The sequence below is a fragment of the Jaculus jaculus genome, chromosome 14, assembly GCF_020740685.1.
Source record: "Jaculus jaculus isolate mJacJac1 chromosome 14, mJacJac1.mat.Y.cur, whole genome shotgun sequence".
Classification (NCBI taxonomy): Eukaryota; Metazoa; Chordata; class Mammalia; order Rodentia; family Dipodidae; genus Jaculus; species Jaculus jaculus.
The window spans coordinates 54,969,979-54,997,463 of record NC_059115.1 but is presented as its reverse complement, the minus strand read 5'-3'; the positions used below and the strand labels follow the sequence as shown (position 1 = coordinate 54,997,463).

The following is a 27,485-nucleotide window of genomic DNA, read 5'->3' as shown; positions in this document are numbered from 1 at the left end:
AGAAATAAGAATGTATAATTTTTATTAAATATGCCATATGGAGTAAGGTAATATTTACTAAAATTAACTGTATGTTTTTCTGTTAAAATATTTTATTTTTATTTACTTATTTGACAGAGAAAGAGGGAGGCAGGGAGGGAGGGAGAGAGAGAGAGACAGAAAGAGAGAGAGAGGGAGAGAGAGAGAGAGAATGGGCATGCCAGGGTCTCCAGCCACTGCAAATGAACTCCAGATGTGTGTGGCCCCCTTGTGTATCTGGCTAACGTGGGTCCTGGGGAATCGAACCTCGGTCCCTTGGCTTTGCAGGCAAATGTCTTAACTGCTAAGCCATCTGTCTAGCCCCTGCTTTTCTTTTATACAAAAGAAAGATGCTGGAAGTTCCATAGACTTAACAGTGAAGAAAAGAGCTGAGTTACAGATTAATAAGACAAAGCTTATCAAACACATATTCAAAATGTTCTCAGGGTGCTGGAAAGATGGCTTAATGGTCAAGGTGCTTGTCTGTGAAGCCTAAAGACCCAGGCTCAATTCCCCAGGACCCATATAAGCCAGATGCACAAGGTGGTGCATGTGTCTGGAGTTTGTTTGCAATGGCTGAAGGTGCTGGCATACCTATTCTCTCTATCTGTTTCTTCCCATCACTCTCCCTTACCCCAAGTAAATAAATACATAAATAAAAGTATTTTTTAAAAATGCTCTTAAGCCAGGTGTGGTGGCACACACCTTTAATCCCAGCACTTGGAAGGCAGAGGTAGGAGGATCTCCATGAGTTTGAGGCTACCCTGAGACTACATAGTAAGTTCCAGGTCAGCCTGGGCCAGAGTGAGACCCTACCTTGAAAAACAAAAAAGACCAACCAACCAACCAAACAAACAAACAAAAGTTGTTAGATATATACACAAGACTTTCTAGGCCAGCTTTGTCCAGAAAGTAGCCATTAGCCATTTCCAGTTATTACCAGTCTGAATTAGTAGGTACTACAGATATATGTAATATATTTCTTTTACAAAGACAATATTGAAGAAAGAATATAAAATATCTCATTAACACTTTTTATATATTATTTCATGTTAAAATGATAATGCAAGCTTTTTTGTTTGTTGTTTTTTTGTTTTTTGAAGGTATAGTCTCCTGCTAGCCCAGGCTGACCTGGAATTCACTATGTAGCCTCAGAGTGGCCTCAAACTCACAGCAGTCCTTCTACCTCTGCCTACCAAGTGCTGGGATTAAAGCCATGTGCCACCACACCTGGCTTCGGTATCACTTAAATTTTTTTTCTTATTTATTTGCAGGCCGGGAGAGATAGAAGAGAGACAGACAGAATGGCATGTCAGGGTCTCCTGGCACTGCAAATGAAGTCCAGATACATGTACCACCTTGTGCATCTGGCTTTATGTAAGTACTGGAAGATTGAACTTGAGTCATTATGCTCTGTAGGCAAGTGCCTTAACCACTGAGCCATTTTTCCAATTTAAACTGAATCTAAAATGCTTAGGAAAATAAGTGTTCGTATTTCAGTGTATTTCAGATTTTGGACTAATGACTTGAATCTGTATTTTGACATACTAAGTTCAGTGAATCATATTAAAATTAATTTGCTGTCTCTTGAATAAATAAAATTTTGAAAAAAGTGCTGTAGAGATGGCTTAGCAGTTAAGGTGTTTGCCTGCAAAGCCAAAGGACCCAGATTTGATTCCTCATGACCCATGTAAGTCAGATGCATAAGGTGGCACATGCATCTGGAGTTTGTTTACAAGGGCTAGAGGCCCTGGTGTGCCCATTCTTTTTCTTTCTTGCTCTCTCTAATAAATTAAATTAAAAAAATTAATTTGGGGCTGGAGAGATGGCTTAGCGGTTAAGCGCTTGCCTGTGAAGCCTAAGGACCCCAGTTCGAGGCTCAATTCCCCAGGACCCACGTTAGCCAGATGCACAAGGGGGCGCATGCATATGGAGTTCATTTGCAGTGGCTGGAAGCCCTGGCGCGCCCATTCTCTCTCTCTCTGTCTGCCTCTTTCTCTCTGTCTGTCGCTCTCAAATAAATAATAAAAAAATCAAACAAAAAAAATTAATTTGACCAGCATAATTTATGTGACCATCAGAAATTCTAAAGTATGTATGTGTATTGTGTTGTGACTGTAAGAAATTCTAAAGTACATTTGTGGATCATGTTAATTTCTACTGGACAATGCTGTTCTAGACCCTTGAATGCCCAAAGTGGAATCTAAGGGCCAGCAGCACTGGCATCAACTGCAGCCTGGTAACAATGCAGACTGTGAGGTTCCAGATCTATGAGCCAAAGTTATGTGTGTGTTTGTGTGTGTTATTATTAGGACTATTATTTATTTATTTATTGGTTTCTCAAGGTAGGGTCTTCTCAAGGTTGGCCTTGAACTCAAAGGAATCCTCCTACTTCTGCCTCCCAAGGGCTGGGAACAAAGGCATATACCACCACGCCCAGCTTAATGTATGTATTTTGTGTGTGTGTATTGGCACATGTGCCATATAGTGCATGTGGAGATCAGAGGATAACTGAGGTGTTTGTGTTCCACCTTCTTTAAGACAGGGACTCTTGCTGCTGCAAACAAACTGCAAGACTAGCTGGTCAATGCGCCTGATTTGCCTGGCTCTGCTTCTCACTGTCATAGGTGCCCAGGAATCACAGATACAGTTGCCACTTTGCAGCTGGTTTTATGTGGGTGCTGAGGGACTGAACCCACACCAGTAAGTTTTGTAAACACCTTTATCTGCTGAGCCACCTCCCCAGAACCACACCCTACATTTTCAATAAGAATCCCAAGAGATGATCATGTATATCAAAGGGTTAAGAAGCATTATTTTAGAGACTATTTTTAAGCATTTACAGATATTTGAAATTAACTCTATATATGACTCTTTTTAGAAGGAAGAGCTTTAAAGGAAACAAATTCATTCAGAAATATTTTTGTTTGTTTGTTTTTTCGAGGTAGGGTCTCACTGTAGCCCAGGCTGACCTGCAATTCACTATGTGGTTTCAGGGTGGCCTTGAACTTATGGCGATTCACCTACCTCTGCTTCCCAAGTTCTGGGATTAAAGGCATGTGCCACCATGCCCGGCCAGAAATAACTTTTTTTTCAAGAAGTTCTGTGGTAAAAACAAAACAACAAACCACCCCAGCATTATAACAAAGGATACCAAATGCTGATAGGCCTATGAAGAAAATACAACAGTATTACAGAAAAAAAGACCCAGAGATCTGGGGAATAGAATCTTGGTTCTGTGGCTTTGCAGGCAAGTATCTTAACTGCTAAGCCATCTCTCCAGCCCCCACAGATCTATTTTTTCTTTTTTAGAACAATGTAGGCTTTTTTTTTCTTTTTTTAATTTTTAATTTATTTATTTGAGAGTGATAGACACAGAGAGAAAGACAGATAGAGGGAGAGAGAGAGAATGGGCGCACCAGGGCTTCCAGCCTCTGTAAAGGAACTCCAGACGCGTGCACCCCTTTGTGCATCTGGCTAACGTGGGACCTGGGGAATCAAGCCTCGAACCGGAGTCCTTAGGCTTCACAGGCAAGTGCTTAACTGCTAAGCCATCTCTCCAGCCCCCCATAGATCTATTAAACAAAGCTCAAGTTAGGATACCCAGAACCTAATGCTCGCTGGTGAGACTTTCTCTGGGCACCAAACCTTTCCTCCTAAAGTAGTAGAGTTCTTGAATTGGCCAGTACAACTTAATTATAATCTTGAAATATGAATTTGGGTGTTTATACTATATGGCTTTCAAATATACTTAAAGTAACTCATTGGTTACTTTCTTTGGGTCTCCCCAACCCTTTCTTCAGTGTCTGGATAGAATAGCTTAATTCAATATAACTGGGCAGCCATCAACATCATCACCTAATCTTCTCCACCAGCTTCAAGACTACTTCTACCTGTCATCTTAACTCCAGTGTTGTTCCTTCACCAACTAGACTCAACAAGACACAGTTTCCTCCATTATTTGGGGCTGTTTTATATCTACACTTAGATTTCTTTCATGTGAACTCCACCTGGAGAGATGAGGAGCTGGAACCCTACTTGGCTACGGCTTCTCTTTTCTTCCTATTGGGTTTTAGGAAGCAAATATTGCTTTTGATCTTCCACACTCTGCAATTCCAACTTTGTTTTTTTTTTTTTAAGGAAAAATCAACTAGTAAGTACTCAGTAAGGGTCTCATAAAGAGCCGACACAATCCCGCTACAAGTCTTCTTGCATTTCTTGAAACTTCGTCTTTCCTTTTATGCCTTCTTCTTTCACTCAAACAAGAGTAAAATAGAAGTAAACACACATACCATATGCTCTCTTAGTGCAGTAGTTCTGTTTTTCTGAAGATGCTGTACTCTTTTGGCATTGTGTTTTCACTTAGTCTCACATCACAGTGGTTTCCCTTGAGCATGTCTGATGTTTGACTCAAGCGTCAGCTCTTTATAAGACTCTCACAAGAAAAGCTTACCATAAGTTTAAATAAAATTTAACTCAATCACATAAAAAATCTTTTGAGGGCATATTGTAAGTACTTTACATACGCTATCAGAGTACTAGGCAATTGACACACCAAGATAATTTGTACCTGGCTGCTTAGCCACTGACGGGGGTTCTATGGTACAGAAGAACACAGGTTCTGGAACTTCCACCCCGGCCAGCAGAAGTCTCTCTGCTTCACTGCTTTGTCTGTTCTGCTTTCCTCCCTCCCTTTCCGCTCTCCGGGCTGCAGCAAGCACACTGGACTTGGAAGAGACAATGGTGTCTCCAGTGGCAGTCTGGAAGCAAACAAGACAACTTGGAACAAAGCAGCTCTTTTTCACAAAAACATTTTTATTTACTTTGAGAGAATGTGAGTGTACCAGTGTCTCTTGCCACTGCTAATAAATTCCTGACACATGTGCCACTTTGTGCATCTGGTTTTACATGGGTACTGGAGAATCAAAGGCAGGCATTGTCTTTGCAAGCAAGCCCCTTTAACTTCTGAGCCACCTCCCAGCAAAGGCTCTTGACTAGCACTTATCTTTTACCAAGAACCATTAAACAGGATTTTAAGGTGACATCTTCTTTTCATCAAAACTGAAAGGAAATAAATTCATAACTCTTGTAACTTTGCATAAGTGAAGTGTAACCCATATGAGAATTATAGTCTCAGCAACTGCTGAGAGTAGCAGTTTGTCTATTGTTTTTTCTTTCCAACTCTAATAAAATGGTCCTGAAGCTTAATGTTTTCTTATCTAAAATATTGTAATAAATTCTAACAAGCCAGGCGTGGTGGAGCATGACTTTAAACTCAGCACTGGGGAGGTAGAGGTAGGAGGAGTGCCATGAGTTTGAGGCCATCCTGAGAGTACAGAGTGAATTCCAGGTCAGCCTGGGCTACAGTGAGACCTCGAAAAATTTAAGAAACAAAACAAAAAACAACCTAATGAAATAATAAGGTATACATATAATACACATCAAATTTGGCAATATTATCTGCCTAGATTTTTAATCACAGCAAGACATATGAGCCTATTAAAGTGCTTGAACACCAGTAACTTATTAATATTTTAACAGAAAATCTCTTTTAACTAAAATATCAAACTAAGCAGAAAACACACACACTCTCAGAGAGGCAAAAACTCCATGGAAATAAAATAATATTTAAATAAACAGGACATACCTATATCTACATATAGTATGGACAATATATCAATATATAAACTGCAGGTGTTTTTTTTTTTCCCCCCTTTGGCTTTTACAAAGTAGGGTCTCACTCTCATCCAGGCTGATCTGGAATTCACTATGTAGAATCAGAGTGGCCTTGAACTAACAGTGATCCTCCTACCTCTGCCTGCTGAGTGGTGGGATTAAAGGTGTGCGCCACCACCATGCCCAACTAGGTGCTCTTTTCTTTCCTTTTTTTTTTAGAGGTAGTGTCTCACTCTAGCCCAGGCTGACATGGAATTAACTTTTTAGTCTCAAACTCACAGTAATACTCCTACCTCTGCCTCCCAAGTGCTGGGATTTAAGGCATGTGCCACCAAACCCAGCTGTTCAGCCCAAATTCTAACTGTTCTTTAAAACAAAAGTTTCATTTCATTACCTGTACGGGTGCCATCCATGTGTGTGTACATATGTGAGGAGAGCAGAGGTTGACATGGTGTGTTTTCTTCAACTGTTCTCTACCTTATTGTTTTTAATTTTATTTATATTTATTTGTTTATTTATTTGAGAGAGAGAGATATAGAGAATGGGTGTGCTAGGGCTTCTAACCACTGCAAAGAAACTCCAGACACATGTGTCACCTTGTGCATTTGGCTTACGTGGGTACTGGGGAATCAACCTTGGGTCCTTGGGTTTTGCCGGCAAATGCCTTAACCACTAAGCCATCTCTCCAGTCCTCTACTTTAGTTTTTGAGATGAGGTTTCCTAGTGAACCAGGAGCTCACCAATGCAGCTATACCAGCTAAGCCACAAGCCCTAGAGATCTTCCTGTCCCACCTCTCCATCCCTGAGATTGCTGATGCATGTTGCTGCCCCAGCTTCTACATGGGTGCTGGAGGCCTGAGCTCAAGTCCTCTTGCTTACATAGCAGGTGCTTCACTGACTGAGCCATCTCCCTAGCTACTATAATTTCAATTTTTATAACCTGCAATTTTATTTTTATTTATTTATTATTATTATTATTATTAGGTTTTGGAGGTAGGGTCTCATTCTAGCTCAGGCTGACGTGGAATTCACTAGGTAGTCTCAGGGTGGCCTTGAACTCATGGCAATCCTCCTACCTCTGCCTTCCTAGTGCTGGGATTAAAGGTGTGTGCTACCATGCTCGGCATATAACCTGTAATTTTAATCTACTATTATGATCAAATTCTGTGCTAGTTTTCCTCTTCATAAAGACAATTCTATTGAAGAAATAGTCCAAACATTTGTAGAGCTCCTGCAAATATGTACAAAAAAAAAAAAAGCAATCCTGCCTTAATGTAGACAAGAGGGGACAGGTCAATACCCAAAGTTCAATATTCAGACTACAAGAATACTCTTCAGGATCCTGAAACCTGCAATTAACTATCAAGAGTTTAAACTACTAAAAGAGATCATTTTTATCCAAATATGTGACATATTATAATTTAATGAGAAAACCACAATATTCCATATAAGAGGAATATTGTTAGCTTTAACATATCCAAAATAGACACAGCATCAAGTACTTTCATATATTCATCCTATAACTGTCTAGGCATTACCTGCTTCATGCAAGCACTGATCTGTGGACTGAGGATACAGTGGCAAACAAAGATCCTTGCCTTTAAGAAGCCTTCTTTATTAGCAAAACATCTTCAGTTATTACCTGATCTGTTAAAAGTTTAAATAAAAGTTTCTGCAATGATCAAAATAAATAAAAACCTACAGTACATGCCTATAATTCCAGCATTCAGGAAGCTGAGGCAGGAAGAGAAAGTTCAAGGCCAGCAGGGATACATATATATCTATAGTGAGTTCAAAAGAGCCTGTGGTGAGACTCCATCTTACACTTAACATACACACAAAATAGGCAAAACTCAATGGGAATAAAGTATTTCAAGTAAATTTAAGTTATACACATATCAATAAATCATTTACTTGGGTTTGAAATTTATATGAACAAAATCCATCCTGTCTGTGGTCTTCTGTAATCTACTTTTCTATCAAATGTATGACATTAAATCATGTTAATGAATATGTCACTATATTCATCATTCTACCAATGATGGACATTTAGGTTGTAGATTTTGTTTTTTGAGGTAGGGTCTCACTTTAGCCCAGGCTGACCTGGAATTCACTACGTAATCTCAGGGTGGCCTTGAACTCACAGTAATCCTTCTACCTCTGCCTCCAGAGTGCTGGAATTCAAGGATTGTGCCACTATGCCCGGCTTAGGTGATAGATTTTAATATTTTATTTTTATTTATTTGAGAGAGAGAATGGGTGCACCCGGGCCTCCAGCCACTGCAAACGAACTCCAGATGCATGTGCTACCTTTTGTATCTGGTTTATGTGGGTCCTGAGAAATTGAACCTGGATCCTTTGGCTTTGCAGGCAAGTGCCTTAATTGCTAAGCCATCTCTCCAGCCTCTATGTTGTGGACTTTTTTCTATTACTAATATCTTACTTGCAACTAATATATTCATTATTTCCTACATAAGTTATGTAGTCACTTACATGTTTAAGCCCAACAGTCAAAGCAATGTTACCAGCAGTCAGTGAAGGGATTTCTACATGTTGGTCAGCAAATGGCAAAAGCAGACGACTCATTCTCTCCCTATAAAACCATGATTTATATTGGTAAAGCACTTTTAACAAATGAGTGCAATTTTAGAAAATAAGCTAAATTTGTACTTACGTGCAGTTTTTATTCACATTATGGATGGCCAACTGGGGCTTTAGTGTTCCTGAGTAAATGCGCAAAAGAACCAGAGGTCCTCGCTGCTTGTCATGGAGAACTTTAAATGCTAGTGCACATAAGTCACCCTTATACCACTGCCTGTTAAGATAAGGAACATTACAGACAGGACTATACAATATACTTCTCATTTATCTGAATCACTGCAGAAATGTAACTTAGCATCTTCCCAAGATTCTTCATATCTTTTAGTAGAACTATACAGGCTGAGTAAGTAATGTGACTATGTGCCTCTCTTCCTTCAATGACTTAATGGAGGTCATATCACTAATTCTTCACAACTAAAGATTCTGTTTGAGAGAGAACCTATTATTTTATTTGCAAATAACTTTGTTGCAAGAGCTCTTACCTCAAAACACATTATCTGCAAAGGGCAAGACAAACAGGCCATGACAGTACTTTGTAGTTTCTGCATTCATGCTCTCCCACTTTCTATGTATCCGGATAAGAACAAAAATCATATGGACTGGGGCGATGGCTCAGTGGCTAAAGGTGCTTATTTGCAAAGCCTGAAAACCCAAGGTCAATTCCCTAGTACCCATGGAAAGCTGTATGCACTACTATCATATGTATCTGGAGTTTGTTTGCAGCAACACAGGCCCTGGCATGCCCACTCCCATTCATTCTCTCCCTTCTTCTCTCGTAAATAAATGAATAAAGTTCATAAGCTTATTTATATAGACAGTATTCTTATAGAAATGTTATCAAAGTGATATTCATTGATAAGGTTTTAGAAAGTTTGAATGTTCCTGAAACTGCCAAATTTTGTGAGTAGGAATATCTTTGTGAGGTAAGACAATTTTTTATTTTTATTTATTTATTTGAGAGAGAGATAGAAAGAGGCAGATAGAGAGAGAGGGAGAGGATGAGCGTGCCAGGGTGTCCAGCTACTGCAAATGAACTCCAGATATATGAGCCACCTTATGCATCTGATTTACATGGGACCTTTGGCTTTGCAGGCAAGTGCCTTAACTGCTAAGCCATCTCTCCAGCCCCAAACTTTTTTTTTTTTAATTTTTATTTATTTATTTATTTGAGAGCGACAGACACAGAGAGAAAGACAGATAGAGGGAGAGAGAGAGAATGGGCGCACCAGGGCTTCCAGCCTCTGCAAACGAACTCCAGACGCGTGCGCCCCCTTGTGCATCTGGCTAACGTGGGACCTGGGGAACCGAGCCTCGAACCAGGGTCCTTAGGCTTCACAGGTAAGCACTTAACCGCTAAGCCACCTCTCCAGCCCAAACTTTTTTTTTAAACTAAGGTAGTAGAACCAACACTTACACACTTGTCACAGTGAAAAACTACATCTTTAGTTACAAAAGATGAAAAAATGGGGCTGGAAAGAAAGCTTGGCAGTTAAGGCATTTGCCTATGAAACCTAAGGACCCAGATGCAATTCCCCAATACCCATGTAAGCCAGATGCACAAGGTGGTGCACGTGTCTGGAGTTTGCAGTAGCTAGATGCCTTGGCGCACCCATTCTCTCTATCTGCCTCTTCTTCTCTCAAATAAAATAGATAAATAAATAAAACAAAAAGAAAATAAAAGATTTTTTAAAAAGATGAAAAATGTGCCTCTCAAGTAAAACTTACTATGGCTGTATATTATTTTACTTATACAGACATTCTTCACCACTGCTGTTTAAAAATGGAGACTACACTTCATAAAATAAGTTCTGTTTGTTTTGTCAAGGCTGTTGGGGTTTACTCTGTGAGGCTGCATACTTACAGAAATTCATAGTTGCGCTCCTCAGGTGAAGGCAGGTACGCTGTGATAGCATCTAGCAAGGGCTGCACACCCTTGTTCTTCAGGGCGCTTCCACAAAGCACAGGCACTGCCGCCTGAGCCAGTGTTACTCTGTGTATCGCAGTCTGTAGCTAAAAGCAGAGATAAAATGTGAACATTTAGGGCTAGAGAAATAGCTTAGCGGTTAAAGGGCTTGCCTACAAAGCCAAAGGACCCAGGTTCGATTTCCCAGGACCACCTAAGCCAGATGTACAAGGTAGCACATGCATTCAGAGTTCATTTGCAGTGGCTGGAGGCCCATTCTCCCCCTCTTTCTCACAAATAAACACAAATTTTAACAAGTGAATGCTTATTTTGTGTGTAAGGCTCTGACAGAATCTCTCAGAATGGGAGGTCTTCCCAAACTACTTTGGTAAAACAGAACTTCTCTCCACATTTCTTTCATTCCTTTTTACAAAAATTTAATTTACTTGCACACAAACACATAATGCAGGGGATGTGGGGGCACCAAAGCTGATGTAAATCAACACCAGACACTTTTTTTTTTTTCCCGTTTTTCAAAGTAGGGTCTCACTCTGGCCCAGGCTGACCTGGAATTCACTATGGAGTCTCAGTGTGGCCTAGAACTCACGGCAAGACACTTTTTGATATATGTTATTATTGTTTGCATCTGGTTAGCAGGCTTTGCAAGCAAGCATCTTTAATTGCTGAGCTATCTTCCCAGCCCCCCCCCATCATTCTTTATGGCTTTATTTTCATTATAACATCAAACACTACCCACCATGTTAGATGCTTATTTACTGCTTGACTCTGGTTTACTAGAAAGATAAATTCCCAAGCATTGCAGTACAGTGTATGAACATACTGCCAAGCCTTCAGAAGCCAGAAGTTTATGATATAACAGGTGCTCAAAAATATTTTTCTTTTTTTTTTTAATTTTTTTGTTCATTTTTTATTAATTTATTTGAGAGTGACAGAGAGAGAGAAAGAGACAGAGAGAATGATTGAGAAATGGCGCGCCAGGGCTTCCAGCCACTGCAAAGGAACTCCAGACACGTGCGCCCCCTTGTGCATCTGGCTAACGTGGGTCCTGGGGAACCGAGCCTCGAACCGGGGTCCTTAGGCTTCACAGGCAAGCGCTTAACCGCTAAGCCATCTCTCTAGCCCTTTTTCTTTCTTTTTATCTTTCTCACATTCTTTTATGTTTTATTGAGGTAGGGTCTCACTCTAGCCCAAGCAGACCTGGAATTCACTATGTAGTAGCAGGGTGGCCTTGAACTCACGGTGATCCTCCTACCTCTGCCTCCAGAGTGCTGGGATTAAAGGCGTGTGCCACCATACTTGGCTCAAAAAAATTTCTTAAAAAACTTAATTTGCCCTGCATGGTGGTACACACCTTTAATCCCACTAAAACAAGGGCTGGAGAGATGGCTTAGTGGTTAAGTGCTTGCCTGTGAAGCCTAAGGATCCCGGTTTGAGGCTTGATTCTCCAGGATCCATGTTAGCCAGATACACAAGGGGGTGCACACATCTGGAGTTCGTTTGTAGTGGCTGGAGGCCCTGGCATGCCCATTCTCTCTCTCCCTCTCTTTCTCTCTCTCCCCCTCTTTCTCTCTCTGTCTGTTGCTCTCAAATAAATAAAGATGAACAAAATAATATTTATTTAAAACAAAAACAAAACAAACAAAAAAACCTGAATTAAAGGCTGGAGAGATAACTTAGTAGTTAAGGCGCTTGCCTGCAAAGCCTAACAACCCAAGTTCAATTCCCCAGTGCTTACTTAAAGCAAGATGCACAAGGTGGCACATCATCTGCAAAACTGCAGCAGCTGCAGCTGGCATGCCCATTCTGTCTGTCTGTCTTCTGTTTGCAAATAATTTTTTTTAAAAAATCATAAGACAAAAATTTTTTTAAAAAATGAATTAAGCCAAATGTTGTTATACATGTCTGTAATTCCAACACTTGAGAGGCAGAGCAAAGAAGATTGCTCACTTGGTCAAGGCCAGCCAGAACTACACTGAAACATTGTCTCAAAAAAAAAAAAAAAAATTAAAAAAATAATGGGAGGACTGGTCAGAAAAATATATAGAAATAAGTCTAACTTATTATTTTGGAAATGAATTAGGTCTATATGAAACAGAATGCGAAGAAAATGAGAAAACAAAGTGAGCACCTTTTTTTCACAAATCTCAAAATCTAAAAAAAAAAAAAAAAGAGTGGCGATACTTGTAAGCTATTAAAGAATTGGTAGGTTAATTCCACTTTAGATTGTGAGAGCTTTTTTTTCGAGGTAGGGTCTCACTTTACTCTAGCCAAAGCTGACCTGGGATTCACTATGTCGTCTCAGGGTGGCCTCGAACTCATGGTGATCCTACATCTGCCTCCTGAGTGCTGGAATTAAAGGTGTGCACCAACATGTTGGGCTTAAATTGTGAGATCTTTGAAAGAGAAATTCTTTGAAAGTGAAATTTATGGCACAAGACCATTGGGCATAATAAACATCATGTTTAAACATTCAAATGCGAAGCAAAAACCTTGAACAAATGATGGCATTTCTTTAAAAAATAAAATCACATCTTTTCTATTAACTTCAAGCAGCTCAAAAATATGACTTAGCTCTTTTTTTTAATTTTAGCTGTTCTGCTTTTAATTCTTCTTGTTTCCTCGTTTGTTTTGAGACAAGGCCTCACTATGTAGCCCAAATTGGCCTCAAATTTTTGACTTTCCTACCCCAACCTCTTGAATTACTAAGGTTACAGGTCTCTGTGTCATTACAAACTGGCGTGGTGATTTTAATTCTTTTTGTGAATAACAGCTCAGTAAAATTTGTTGGGTTGATCTTGGTTCATATTTTATAGGTTAAAACTCAGAAACATATTACCTAGCAACTCTTAGGTTTTATGACATAAATTTGTCCAATTCGTTAGTGAAGATCCCTAGCAAACATGTTGAAGTGATTACTACCTTACTGATTAGCCATTAAAAATTGAAAGGCTAGAGAGATGGTTTAGTGGTTAAGGAACTTGCCTACAAAGCCAAAGGACCCAGGTTTGATTCCCCAGGACTTATGTAAGCCAGATGCATAAGTTAGCCATGCATCTGGAGTTCATTTGCAGTGGTTGAAGGCCCTGGTACACCCATTCCCCTTCCCCCCTGCCTCTTTCTCTCTCTCTCTCTCAAATAAATAAATATATATTTTTAAAAATTTTTTGTTTGTTTATTTTTAACTTAAAAAAATCTTATTAATATCTTCCATGATTATAAAAAATATCCTGTGGTAATAACCTCCCTCCCCCCAAATATATATTTTTTAAAATTAAATAAGTTAGTTGGGCCAAGTGTGGTGGTGCATGCCTTTAATCCCAGCACTTGGGAAGCAGAGGTAGGAGGATCCTCATGAGTTTGAGGTCACCCTGAGACTACACAGTGAATTCCAGGTCAGCCTGGGCTGCAGTGAGACCCTACCTTGACAGAGAGAGAAAAAAAAAAATAGCTACAGAGTAAGGAGACATTAGCTGATTTTATATATGTAAAAAACATTTAATTTCTAATTTTGTAAAGTATATCTGGCTATAGTAAATTGCTGGCATTATTTAAATACTTAAAAATATATATATATTTATTTATTTGAGAGACAGTCACAGAGAGAAAGAGAGAGAGAATATGAATAGGTGTGCCAGGGCCTCCAGCCACTGCAAACCAACTCCAGATGCATGCATCATCTTGAGCATCTGGCTTATGTGGGTCCTGAGGAATTGAACCTGGGTCCTTTGGCTTTACAGGCAAGTGCCTTAACTGCTAAGCCATCCCTCCAGCCTGTTTAGGTACTTTTGTTTTGTTTTGGTTTTGGTTTTTTTGAGGTAGGGTCTCACTTTAGCCCAGGCTGACATGGAATTCATTATGGAGTCTCAGGGTGGCCTCAAACTTACAGCGATCCTCCTACCTCTGCCTCCTGAGTGCTGGGATTAAAGGTGTGCACCGCCACGCCTGGCTTGTTTTATTTTTCGAGGCAGGGTCTCACTCTAGTCCAGACTGACCTGGAATTCACTATACAGTCTCAGGCTAGCCTTGAACTCATAGCAGTCATCCTACCTCTGCCTCCTGAGTGCTGTGTTTAAAGGTATGTGCCACCATGCCTGCTCTGTTTAGGTACTTTTAAGGCAGCATTTTCTCATAGTGTTCAAAATTAAAATATACTACACACACTGAGGCAGAAAAACCAACCTATATTCAATTAGAAAAATTTTGTCAAAGCAATCGAACAACACAATTACCTTTTCGGCTGGTAGCAAATCAAAATTTTCACTAAATTCTCGTAAAACCAGGTCAGCAAATTCATCATCCAAATCTGCAATCTATAAATAAAGAAAGGCATTAATTGCATAACTTTCATTTGCTTTCAGCAGTTAATATTAACTTATCTACATATCAGCAGTATTCATCATGGAAATATATGATTTGCCTTAGGCAGGCCAAGCAACTACTTTTGAAAGACATAGCTTTTCTATCAAAGAAATAGAATGGGAAATTAAAAATGTGTTTCCTAAATTCGTGGAAAGTTAAGAGTGTGATAAAGAAAAGACTCTCAGAAGAGTACTATCTCCTCAAAGTACTCACAAATGAGAGAAAATGTCCAACTTTATAGTGATTAATACTGCATACAAATGATTGCTATTTTTTAGATAAACAGGAAGAGTCTTAGTTTCATTTCATATCCCTCTAACATTCTGAACAATTACCAGCTTTTCTAAAACAGTTAAAGAACTGAGCTCATTATAGTCCTGACTGAAGGAAAATCACTCCATTGATGGGGATTAGCACTATTTCAATTGTAATTTTCTACTCGGTATCTATTATTTTCATAATCATCTCTTTATATTAAATATGACAGTGAGCTGAAAAATTAATAAAACAGTCTGGGCATGGTGCACACACCTGCAACTGCAGCACTTGTTGAAGCAGAAGAACTATAAGTTCCAGACCAGACTGAGCTAGAGTAAAACTGTGTCCAAAAAAAAAAAAAAAAAAATCAGAAAGGCATAGTGACGCATGTCTTTAATCCCAGCACTCAGGAGGCAGAAGTAGGAGGATCCCCATGAGTTCAAGGCCACCCTGGAAATACAGAGTGAATTCCAGGTCAACTTAGACTAGAGCGAAACTCTATCTTGAAAAACAAAAACAAACAAACAACAACAAAAAAATCAGGCTGGAGAGATGGCTTAGTGGTTAAGGCACTTGCCTATAAGGCCAAAGGACTCAGGTTCAATTCCCCAGGAACTCACATAAGCCAGATGCACAAGGTGGCACTTGCACCTGGAGTTCATTAGCAGTGGCTGGAGGCTCTGGAGCACCCATTCTCTCTCTCTTGCCTCTTTCTCATTCTGTCTCAAATAAAATATTTTAAAAAATTATCATATCAAAATAAGAGAAACTGACTGAGAGGGATAGGGGATATGATGGAGAGTGGAGAATCAAAAGGGGAAAGTAGGGGGAGGAAATTAGCATGGGATATTGTTTATAATTATGGAAGCTGTCAATAAAAAATCAAATTATAATTTAAAAAAAGAAAAAAAATATCATGGGGCTGGAGAGACGCTTAGCGGTTAAGGCACTTGCCTGCAAAGTCGAAGGACCTGAGTTCAATTCTCCAGTACCCATGTAAGCCAGATGCACAAGGTGATGCATGCATATGGGGTTCGTCTGCAGTGGCTAGAAGGCCTGGCACACCCATTCTCTATTTGCCTCTCTCTCTCTCTCTCTCTCTTTCAAATATATAAATAAGAATAAAAAAATTACCATGATCGTAATCTCAAAACAGTTTAGAATTAGGTAAAAATACAAGAGAATAAACCATTGAAACTTGATGGGAAAAACAAACTCTCAACAAAGTTAACTACAGCAGGAATGCACTTAACCATCTTCTTCACAATACACATGAGGTTAATCCTTATTTCTGGAATCAGATGCATGAACATGATCATGAGTGACTGACCTGCTTAAATTTCAGTCAAAGTGTATCACCTGTATCACCTGTCTCTGCTTTTGTTACTCATGGAGCTAATAATGTACCCACCACCCAGGTTTAGTGAAGACTAAATAACCAATTATAATTATGTCTTCAGAACATGTGTAAAAAACAGTTGTTACTGTTAGTATTATTCTGTTTACCTGCAGGTCACAGAAAGATGATTTTAGTCTACACTAATATTTTTCAGTTAAAAATAAACTTAGCTGAGCATAGTAGTGCACGCCTTTAATCCTGGCACTTAGGAAGCAGAGGCAAGAGGATTGCCATGAGTTTAAGGCCGCCCTGGGATTACACAGTGAATTCCAGTTCAGCCTGGGCTACAGTGAGATCCTCCCTCAAAGGAAAAAGAGTTAGGGCTGGGGAGATGGCTTAGCAGTTAAGGTACTGTCTGTGAAGCCTAAGGACCCATGTTTGACTCTCCAGGTCCCACGTAGGTCACACGCACAAGGTGATGCAAGCATGCAAGGTTGCACATGTATACAAGATGGTACACATGTCTAGAGGTCAACTGCAGTGGCTGGAGGCCCTGGCATGCCAATATTCTCTCTCTCTCATAAAAAATTACAAACAAATCAAATAAATGAATAAACATTAATTAAGTGTGGGCATATACATAAAACAAATTTACCACCCACCATGTGCACAGTTTATCTTCATCATCAGTTTTCAGTATAGTTCAGTAGTGTTAGGCACATTCATATTTTGGTGCAATCTCCTAAGCCTTTCAATTTGCAAAACTGAACCCTATATGCATTAAACAACTCATCATCCCTTCCCTGAGCCTGTGGTAACAAACACTCCACTTTCTGTGTCAGCACGTCCTCCAGCTACCTCATAGAAGTACATACATTCATCTCTGTCACTAGCTTATTTCTCTAGGCACAAAGTCCTCAAGATTTACCCACATTGTAGCATGTGTCAGAATTTCCTTCCCTCTTAAAAGTGAGTAATACTCGGGCTGGAGAGATGGCTTAGTGGTTAAGCGCTTGCCTGTGAAGCCTAAGGACCCCGGTTTGAGGTTCAGTTCCGCAGGTGCCACGTTAGCCAGATGCACAAGGGGGCGCATGCATCTGGAGTTCGTTTGCAGAGGCTGGAAGCCCTGGTGCACCCATTCTCTCTCTCTCCCTCTATCTGTCTTTCTCTCTGTGTCTGTCGCTCTCAAATAAATAAATAAAAAATTTAAAAAAAAAAGTGAGTAATACTCAACGTGTGTATAGACCACATTCAGTTTCTCTATTCATTCCTCTGTTGAAGAACGCTTCATTTCCTTCCACATTGGGGTTATAGTGAATACTGCTGGTAGGAATATGTGTATACAAATATATTTTTTCCATGACGCTGTTCTCAATTCTTTGGGAGTACACTCCCCAAATGAAATTTTTGGACCATATCATAATTCTATTTTCAGTATGGTTTTTGAGAGCAACTACATCACTACATTACCAGTAACAGCAAACACAGGTTACATCTGCTCTACACCCTCAACAGCATGTATTTATGCGTACTGTTTTCTTTTATTGTTGGCATCCTAATGCATGTGAGGTGGTTGGTCTTATTCTCTAAATTATGTTCATACATGTGTATTCATCATAATTAGTACCTATTTTTAGCTACTGATAATCTCAAATTTTCTTTATTTCCACCATAAGTTGTGTCCTAGAAAAGAAGCTAATGTGTGTGTTTTGGCTGTTCAGTTAAATTAGATGTCTCGATTAATGTTAATTTCACTTTAGTTCTTTTTGTGCCTTGCTGATCTACAGAAGTCTAGCAGAATGGGTGGCAGCCCTATCTTTGCTCTGACACTGTCCTGAATTCAGGCTCTAGCTCTAACACTTCACCAGTTGCACAACTTATGTAAGTACGCTAAACCTCTGGTTTTTCACCTAGCAAATAATATGCCCTCAGGGACTATTATCAATAATAAAATAGGAATTATGTTAATGATTAAGCTGATGCTTACTATAGATTATAATGGCAAATAACTTCTCCAAAAATACCTAACTACAAAAGAAATGAAAATGAAAGAAAATAAATGCTGAGAGAATTTACTAGGACTGAGCCAGGTATTGTGGTGCACACTGATAATCCCAGGACTGAGGAGGCTGAAGGGAGATGGCACTGAGTTCCATACAAGCCTGGGCAAGTATCTCAAGAAAACCTTTGCCAAAAAATTTGAGGGGGGGCTCTGGAGAGATGGCTTAGCAGTTAAGGTATGTGTCTGCAAAGCCAAAGGATCCCAGTTCAACTCTTCAGGACCCACATAAGCCAGATGCACAAGGGAGCGCATGCATCTGGAGTTCGTCTGCAGTGGCTGGAGACCCTGGCGTGCCCATTCCCCACTCCCAAATAAATAAATAAAATATATTTTAGAAAAAAATTTGAGGGGCTGGAGAGATGGCTTAGCAGCCAGTGTTTTCCTGCAAAGCCTTAGGACCAGGTTCATTTCCCCATTACTCATGTAAAAGCAGATGCACAAAATGACACATGTATTTGGAGCTTGTCTGCAGTGGCTATAGGCCCTGGTACTCCCATTCTCATTTTCATTCATTCTCTCTCACCTTGAAAATAAATAAAATATTTAAAAAAGAAACTGAGCCAATTCAATTTCAAAGTGAAAAGAATTCAACTGCTCAGATTCCAGCATTTTGTTCTACTCTAAGATTCAGGGAGCCTAAGATATACATTATTGTCCTATATACTTATATAACACAAATGTTACAGATATTAACAATCCTGTTGTGTTCTATTAAATTTTGAGAACAGATGCATTCCAGAGCTGTACTATACTAGCTATAATAAATTGATGGTTTTAAATTTTTCTAAATAATTTGACAATGACAAAATAAAAAAAAGCAGGCTCTTTTTGATGTGGTAATTCTACTAAACTTAAACCTCAAGAACTTCTAGTATCTATGCACAGAAGATACAGAGTATTCTTAGCAAAATTATTTGTTTCCCTTGTTAAGTTGGGTTTTTTTGTTTGCTTTTTGAGACAAGGCCTCACTATAGCCCGAGCTGGACTGGAGTTTACTATTTAGCTCAGACTAGCCCCAAACTCCTGCCTCTGCTTTCTAAGTGGTAAGAAGTATGTACTACCATATCCAGCTCAGCAACATTACTTTTCTAATAGCACAAAAGAAACCACCTCCAAGTGCATCCATAGGGGAGAATGAATTGTCCTGAAAGCATATATCACAATACCATTGGTGCAGTCAGGTTCCCATTGCTGTCAGAAATCACCTGACCAAGAACACCTTGTGGGAAAAAGATTTATTTTGGCTTATAGACTTGAGGGGAAGCTCCATGATGGCGGGGGAAAACAATGGCAAGAGCAGAGGGTGGACATCACCTCCTGGCCAACATCAGGTGTACAACAGGAACAAGAGAGTGTGCCAAACATTTGCAAGGGGGAGATGGCTATATTATCCATAAGCCTGCCCCCAACAATATATTACCTCCAGGAGGCGTTAATTCCCAAATCTCCATGAGCTGAGAACCTAGCATTCAGAACACCTAAGTTTATGGGGGACACCTGAATCAAACCACCACAACCATCAAACTGAAAATAAACTGTGTGTACATAGTGATCAATCTCCATTACTATATGAAATATAAATAAAATGAACTAAACACTAAAATAACATGTTAGGGAACTAGGGGTGTAGCTCAGTGATAAAGCATATGCAGGGCTGGAGAGATGGTTTAGCGGTTAAGCGCTTGCCTGTGAAGCCTAAGGACCCCGGTTCGAGGCTCGATTCCCCAGGACCCACGTTAGCCAGATGCACAAGGGGGCGCATGCGTCTGGAATTCGTCTGCAGCGGCTGGAAGCCCTGGCGCGCCCATTCTCTCTCTCTCTCTCTCTCTGCCTCTTTCTCTGTCTGTCACTCTCAAATAAATAAATAAAAATAAACCAAAAAAAATTTAAAAAAATAAATAAATAAAGCATATGCTTAGCGTCTACCAGGTCCTAAGTGCAACCCTCAGCAATAATGCTAATAAAACACCAAAAGAAAGATACAAGTGCTCAATTCTCGCAATAATGATAATAAAACACCAAAAGAAAGATACAAGTGCTCAATACTTAACATATGTTGGGAGTAAGACACATTGGTGCTCATTTTTTCATCTACCATACTCTACATATACACTTTTATATAACATTTCATGATGCATATGTTCAAGACTTACACAATTTTAAATTCAAAATATTTATTTTACTTGCTCAATTAAGGCATTCCTTGCTTCAGTTGTCTCCTTCAGCAATTCAGGATCACTCATTTCCGAGAGAGGTTTTCTCTCAAAGTCCTTTCCATCTTCTGAATTAGAATTCCAAAGAAGCTTTTCTTTTCTTACTATATCTACCACTCCTCTGAAAGTTTTGGCTTCACCAATTGGTAACTATAAGTCAAAGTGATATTAGCATTATTAAAATGAGCACTCACTTACTTAGAACTATACTGTTGATAAAACTTACCTAATTATACCACTTTTCCAAATTTTCTTTTATTACTCAAAGCAAAATCTATAGTTATTTATATTTTATCTTACTTTCCCAAGTTAAAAGATTTGACATTACTTCAAAAGTGCAAGTCACAAAAGAGAAAAAAAGTGCATGCCACAATAAATTGATAATGAAATTAAAAATTTGATGTTATTAATTAAACAATTTACCTGTAAAAGCAAAGGCTTTGCCTTTAACTTCTCTCTAATGCTTTCAACTGCATATTCAAAGCTACAGAAAGCAAAATAATCAGTTAAAAATACAATAAAGCTGGGCAAGGGTTAAAATCTCTCAAGACAAGTTTAGCAATGTTCTCTAAAATAATTATTTCCTTAAATTTCCCTTAATGCTTACCATGTAAGTTTTCTTCAGGATGATATCTTGGATAAACCTGGTAACAGTGACTGAATATTTGCCATAATTCTGCCATGCAGATGTTTATGGGATTACTATTGTGAGCCTCACAGAACTAAAATTTGAGATTAAAGCTAAATAAAGGTCACATGGTTAATACACTTGAAATTCAAATGTAAGATTCTGTTTGAAGATTCAGAGAGAGAGAGGGTGGACGAGCACACCAGGGCCTCCTGCTACTACAAACAAACTCCAGATGCATGTACCCCTTTGCGCATCTGCCTTTATGTAGGTACTAGGGAATCAAACCCAGGCTGTTATAGACTTTGCAAGCAAGTGCCTTATTGGCTGAGCCATCTCTCCAGCCCAGAATCTTTCTTTTATACTTGTGTTATACAGTTTTCTTCTAAAAGCTAGACTAATTTTTTTTTTCTTTTCTTTTCTTTCTTTTTTTGTTTTGGTTTTTCGAGGTAGGGTCTCACTCTAGCCCAGGTTGACCTGGAATTCACTCTGTATTCTCAGGGTGGCCTCGAACTCACAGAGATCCTCTTACCTCTGCCTCCCAAGTGCAGGGATTTTTTTTTTCTTTTCTTGTGTGTATAATGTAGGTTTGTGTGCGTGCATGTTCACATGTGAGTGTGGGCACACATGGGCCATGGCATGTGCATGGAGGTCTAGGGAAATCTCTGGTATCAGTCTTCACCTTGCACCTTGTTTGGAGACAGGCTCTTTTGTGCTGCTGCATACACAAGGCTAGCTGGCTTACAATCTTCTACTGACTCTCTGGTCCTTGCCTCTCATCTCACTGTAAGAACACGGGGATTATAGGTATGCACTACTATGTCTGGCTTTTACATGGGTTCTGAGGGCCTCAACCTAAGTTATCACACTTACTTAATAAGCACATTATCCACTTAGCCACCTCCAATCAGCAGCCTGATTTTTTTTCTATATTTTTATCTTAGGCATCCTTTTTTTTTTTTTTTTAATCTAAGGCATTCTTTTTTATTTTATTTACTTGAGAGAGAGAGAAAAAGGCAGATAGAGAGAATGGGTAGACCAGGGCCTTCAGCCACTGCAAATGAACTCTAGAAGGATGTGCCACCTTGTATATCTGGCTGAAGGGGATACTGGGGAACTGAATCTGGGTTATTTGGCTTTGCAGGCAAGTGCATTAACTGCTAAGTCATCCTTAGAGCCCATTAGGCATTCTTAATATGCTGTGCTGTTCACTTTGATGCTAGCACTATAGTTGGCTACCTGTAGCACATGCACCACTGGCAGAGGCTAATTTAGACATGCTGTAGCTCCCTGTGGTCCCAAGGTTTTGGAGAAACCAGCCTGATAGCCAAGCATCCCCCTCCCCATCATCTCAGGCATTGCCAGTCAGTGAACAAGGACTTCCATCCCACAAGGACTCCATATAGGAAGGGTCCACATTTGAGCCTTTCACATTTTAAAGGTTGCTATGTCATTACTAATCAAGTATGTTCTAAACAAACAGAACTGCAGGGGGTTACATTACCACAAAGCACACACCTGTGTAGTCTTAGGAGGTTAAGTTTACATTTCATTTTTACTGTTCTTTCCTAGTCCATTTCTTTCTTTTTGCATTTATTTGTTTGGCTTTTTGAGGTAGAGTCTTGCTCTAGCCCAGGCTGACCTGGAGTTCACTATGTAGTCTCAAGCTGGTCTTGAACTCACAGAGATCCTCCTACCTAAGCCTCCTGAGAGCTGGGATTAAAGGCATGTGCCACTTCCTAGTATATTTCTGCCAGAATCTCTGTTCATTCTCTTCATTCCCTTTCACATTTTCTCCAAGTCTTTTGTATATTTTTGATTCTCTATGGTGTCAGAATAACATATTTCTATTTGGATCTATTTGCATCACCTCTCTATGTAAGTCTTTGAGCAAGATCATCACATGTCAGCATTAACTGTCTTCTGCCTGACACATAGGCCTTACAGTAAGGACATTCTCCCTCCCAGCCCCCAAAGCCCTTCATTATCCACTAGTTAAGAAAATCAAAGATCACAGAAAAACATTCTCTGAGGCAACTGCAGGAAATGACTCTACTCTAACTCAATCAACCACGAGGAGGACAGTAGCCTTTGGCAATACAGGCACTTTACTAGAGGGGGGGGGGTTGGGAGAAGCCAACATAACCAGGAAGACACAATTCAGTCAACATCCTAAAAACTAGGCTCCAGCCCCTGTATATTAGATGCCTTAGATTCACCACTAAGCTCTATTAATTCCAAACTATGGATGCACCGCTTTGAAATATTTAGACTTCATAAGGAAATCACAAATTTCTAAATTTAAGTTGTAATCTATGCAAAGCTTAATTTCTTCTTTTACTTGGAGCCAAAAAAAAAAACCACCCACACTTTATATACCTTGCTCCAGTTTTGTCCATCTTGTTTAAAAAGCAGATTCGAGGTATCTTGTGTTTATCAGCTTGCCTCCACACTGTGAGAGTCTGGGCCTAAAGCAAAGATGAGAAAAAAACTAAACACATTAATCATATTAGATATGGGGTGAACAGATCCAAGAATCTATGGTAACATGGAATTAGATCTGATTGTGGCAGAGAATCAGTATCAATGCAATTATATTTCAAAGTTGCCCTTGCCACCAGGCTAACCTAACCGGGAATGTGATGAAGTGAGATGAAGTGCTTCATACTGTTTGAAAACAGTGTTTGTGAGAATTGGGTTCCATACTAGGAGATCTAACACCTGGGAGGCATTACAAAGGCAGAAAGGACTTAGTGAGATTTAGAAGGCCTAGTTTTTAGCTTCATTTTTCCTAGTACATATCACACAACTGTGAACTAATTTCATGTCAGTGTTTGTGTTCATGATTATTATTATTTTAGACAAGATCTCATGAAACCCAGTTGGCCTTTATAAATTTTGTTTTAATTAATTTATTTTTTTGCAAGCAGAGAGAGAGAGAGAGAGAGAGAGAGAAGAGAGACAGACACAGAGAGAATGAGCATGGCAAGGCCTCCAGCCACTGCAAATGAATTCCAGATGCATGTTCCCCTTGTGCATCTGGCTCATGTGGGTCCTAGGGAATCGAACCTGGGTCTTTTGGCTTCGCAGGCAAATGCCTTAAATGCTAAACCATTTCCCCAGCCCCCCAGTTGGTCTGTAACTTGCTATGTAGGGAGGATAACCTTGACCTCCTTCCTCTACTTTCCAAGTGCTGGGTTAAAGGCATGTGCCACTACACCTTGCAATGCCAGTTTTTGATGTGTGAAACAGGAACTTTTTTTTATTTTTTTTTTATTTTTATTTATTTTTTATTTATTTATTTGAGAGCAACAGACACAGAGAGAAAGACAGATAGAGGGAGAGGGAGAGAATGGGCGCGCCAGGGCTTCCAGCCACTGCAAACGAACTCCAGACGCGTGCGCCCCCTTGTGCATCTGGCTAACGTGGGACCTGGGGAACCGAGCCTCGAACCGGGGTTCTTAGGCTTCACAGGCAAGCGCTTAACTGCTAAGCCATCTCTCCAGCCCTGAAACAGGAACTTTTATCTTAAGGAATAAGTAACAGTGTATAATGAAAATGATATTATGACAAAATTATATTTCACTGCAATATTTGAATGTTCGTATAAACTACAGAGGAAGCAAGACTGGAAGAAAAGAAACCAATACATATAATTCACATATGCCTTTTCTTCTATGATTTCATTTTTGCACATGGTAAACAAATATAGTCTGGATGTATTAAAACAGCTGTGCCTCATACAGTCCATATGGCCTTGAAACAAAGCAAGAGAAGTCCAATGTGCTGACACCAGTTACAACAGAAGCCAGCTTGTTTATTTAGCTAAAATTTACATACAATAAAAACTACAGATTTTAAGTGTATAGTACTACTCAAATGAGATATATAACAGGCTATCACTCCAGAAAAAGTTCTCATGCTTCTCTCCCTACATTATAAATCTATTCTGATACCTGTCATCACAGACACACATTCAATTCTTGACCCCCATGTAAACAGCATGGCTGCTATGGCTCAACTAGGAAATTCTTCATCACATTCACACCTGAGACCTCAGCCACCCTGTGCCAGCTATATGCAATGATGCAATGATGCAACAAGGTCCTGTGGCTCAGAGAGAGACAGAGTATATAGAGAGTGGAAGACCAGGGGACAGAAGCAACCTATCTAGCCACGGGGAGACTGTTATCCATGTAAGGATGAGAACTTTCACTGAGGTTGCTTTGGGGTTTCCACATTCTTATAAGTAACCCCTTGTCTGTGCTCTGTCAGCAAGCCAAATAAACTCATTGGTTCACCAGTGTAAACTCTGGTGAAATCAGCTTTAGTTTGGTGGTGGGGAGGTTCTCTTTGGGGAAACAAGCACTCATCAACTCACCAGAAAAAAAGTTCATTCAACAAGAAATTTGCCAGCTCTATTTCACACAGGGGGATAATATCTACAATATACAAAGATCTTCAAAATTTAAACACCAAAAACAATGCCAATCAATAAGTGGACTGTTGTTCTCGAAAGAAGAAACATAAATAGTATTCCCAAAAATATATGCCAGGTGTGGTGGTGTACATCTTTAATCTCAGCACTAGGCAGACAGTTGTAGGAGGGTCACTGAGTTCGAGGCCAGACTGGGACTACAGAGTGGGTACCAAGTCAGCCTGGGCTAGAGTGAGACAAAACAAAAAACAAAAACAAAACAATTTTTTTTAATTTAAAAATTAGATGGACATGATGACACACTTGGCAGCCTGGGCTAGAGTGAGACCTTATCTTGAAAAAACAGAAGAAAAAAACTTGTTTTAAAGCTACTTTGAGGGCTGGAGATATGGTGTAGTTGTTTAGGCACTTGCTTGCAAAGCCTAAAGACCCAGGTTCAATTCCCCAGTACCCATGTAACTCAGATGCAGAAGGAGGTGCATGTCCATGGAGTTTGTTTGTAGTGGCTGGAGTCCCTGGTGCACCCATTCTCCCTCTCTGTCTCCCTCTCTCAAATAAATTAATTAATTAAAAAATTAAAAATAGAACTACCACATGGGCAAGCTATGCAACTGCCAAGTATACAGCCAAAGAACTCTATATTGGAGATTCTTGCACATATATTGACTGCTGCATTATTCACAATAGCAAGGAAATGCAAACAGCCTAGATGCTCATCAATAGAAGAATGGACAGTGAAAATGTTATACATATATCAATGGAATTTTATTCAGCTGTAAATAAAAATGAAATTTGCAGCAAACTGGATGGAGCTGGAAAGTATTATATGAATTGAGGTAACCTGGGCTGAGAAAGATAAGAATTGCATAGTATTTTTCATATATGGTGTTATAGTCAGCTTCATGTTGCTGGCAGAGAACACCCAGCCAAGAGCAGCTTGTGGGGGAAAAGGGGGTTTATTTTGGCTTACAGACTCAAGGGGAAGCTCCATGATGGCAGGGTCAAACAATGGCATGAGCAGAGGGTGGACATCACTTCTTGGCCAACATCAGATGGACAACAAAAACATAAGAGTGTGCCAAACACTGGCAAGAGGGAACAACGGGAACCTGGCTATAACACCTGTGGTGGTTTGATTCAGGTGTCCCCCATAAACTTAGGTGTTCTGGATGCTAGGTTCCCCAGCTGATGGCAGTTGGAAACTAAAGCCTCCTGGAGGCTGTGTATTGTTGTGGGTGGGCTTATGGGTACTAAAGCCAGTTTCCCCATGCCAGTGTTTGGCACAATCTCCTGTTGCTATGGTCCACCTTATGTTAACCAGGGGGTGATGTCCACCCTCTGCTCATGCCATCATTTTCCCCAGGCATCATGGAGCGTCCCCCTCAGGCCTGTAAGCCAAAAACCTTTTTCCCTCAAGCTGCTCTTGGTTGGGTGATTTCTACCAGCATTGCGAACTTGACTTCAACAACACCCATAAGCCTATTTCTAGCATTATACCACCTCCAGGAGGCATCAATTCCCAAACTGCTACCAGCTGGAGACCTAACATTCAGAACATATAAGTTTATGGTCAAACCACCACACATGGATCCTAGTTTTTTTATGCCTTATCGTATGTATATAAATGGGCATGTGGGTAGGTATAGGCTATGAAACTAAAAAGGAGAGCATGAGAGTGAGAAAAGATTTGATGAGGAATGGGGCAAGGATAATAGGACACAGGTGACATGACAGTAGAAAGGAGGTTGAGGGAGAAGGTACTGGGGTCAGAGGGATGGAGGACAGAATCTATAAAAACAAATATTTGAAAATTCCATAACAAAACCCAATACTTTGTATGCTAACTAAAAAAAATACTGTGAGTTCCAGTTGCTCCACACCCACATCATTATTTGATAACATGCTTTAATTTTGGTCCCTTTGAAGGGTATAAAATGGCATCTCCATATGATTTTAATGTGCATTGTCC

General features: G+C 39.8%; 1 protein-coding gene across 2 annotated transcripts in view; it reads right to left on the bottom strand.

Annotated features, from left to right (window-relative positions):
* Gfm2 (GTP dependent ribosome recycling factor mitochondrial 2) overlaps positions 1-27,485 on the bottom strand; it is a 61,662-nt gene that overhangs the window by 14,512 nt on the left and 19,665 nt on the right. For both annotated transcript variants that reach the window (XM_045133615.1, XM_045133616.1), the window contains exons 8-15: positions 23,458-23,546; positions 20,874-20,934; positions 20,421-20,600; positions 14,449-14,529; positions 10,157-10,305; positions 8,369-8,509; positions 8,188-8,287; positions 4,589-4,778 (exon numbers count right to left, since the gene is read on the bottom strand). In XM_045133615.1, the coding sequence (XP_044989550.1) occupies positions 4,589-4,778; positions 8,188-8,287; positions 8,369-8,509; positions 10,157-10,305; positions 14,449-14,529; positions 20,421-20,600; positions 20,874-20,934; positions 23,458-23,546 (991 nt within the window). The remainder of the gene's footprint in view (positions 1-4,588; positions 4,779-8,187; positions 8,288-8,368; positions 8,510-10,156; positions 10,306-14,448; positions 14,530-20,420; positions 20,601-20,873; positions 20,935-23,457; positions 23,547-27,485) is intronic.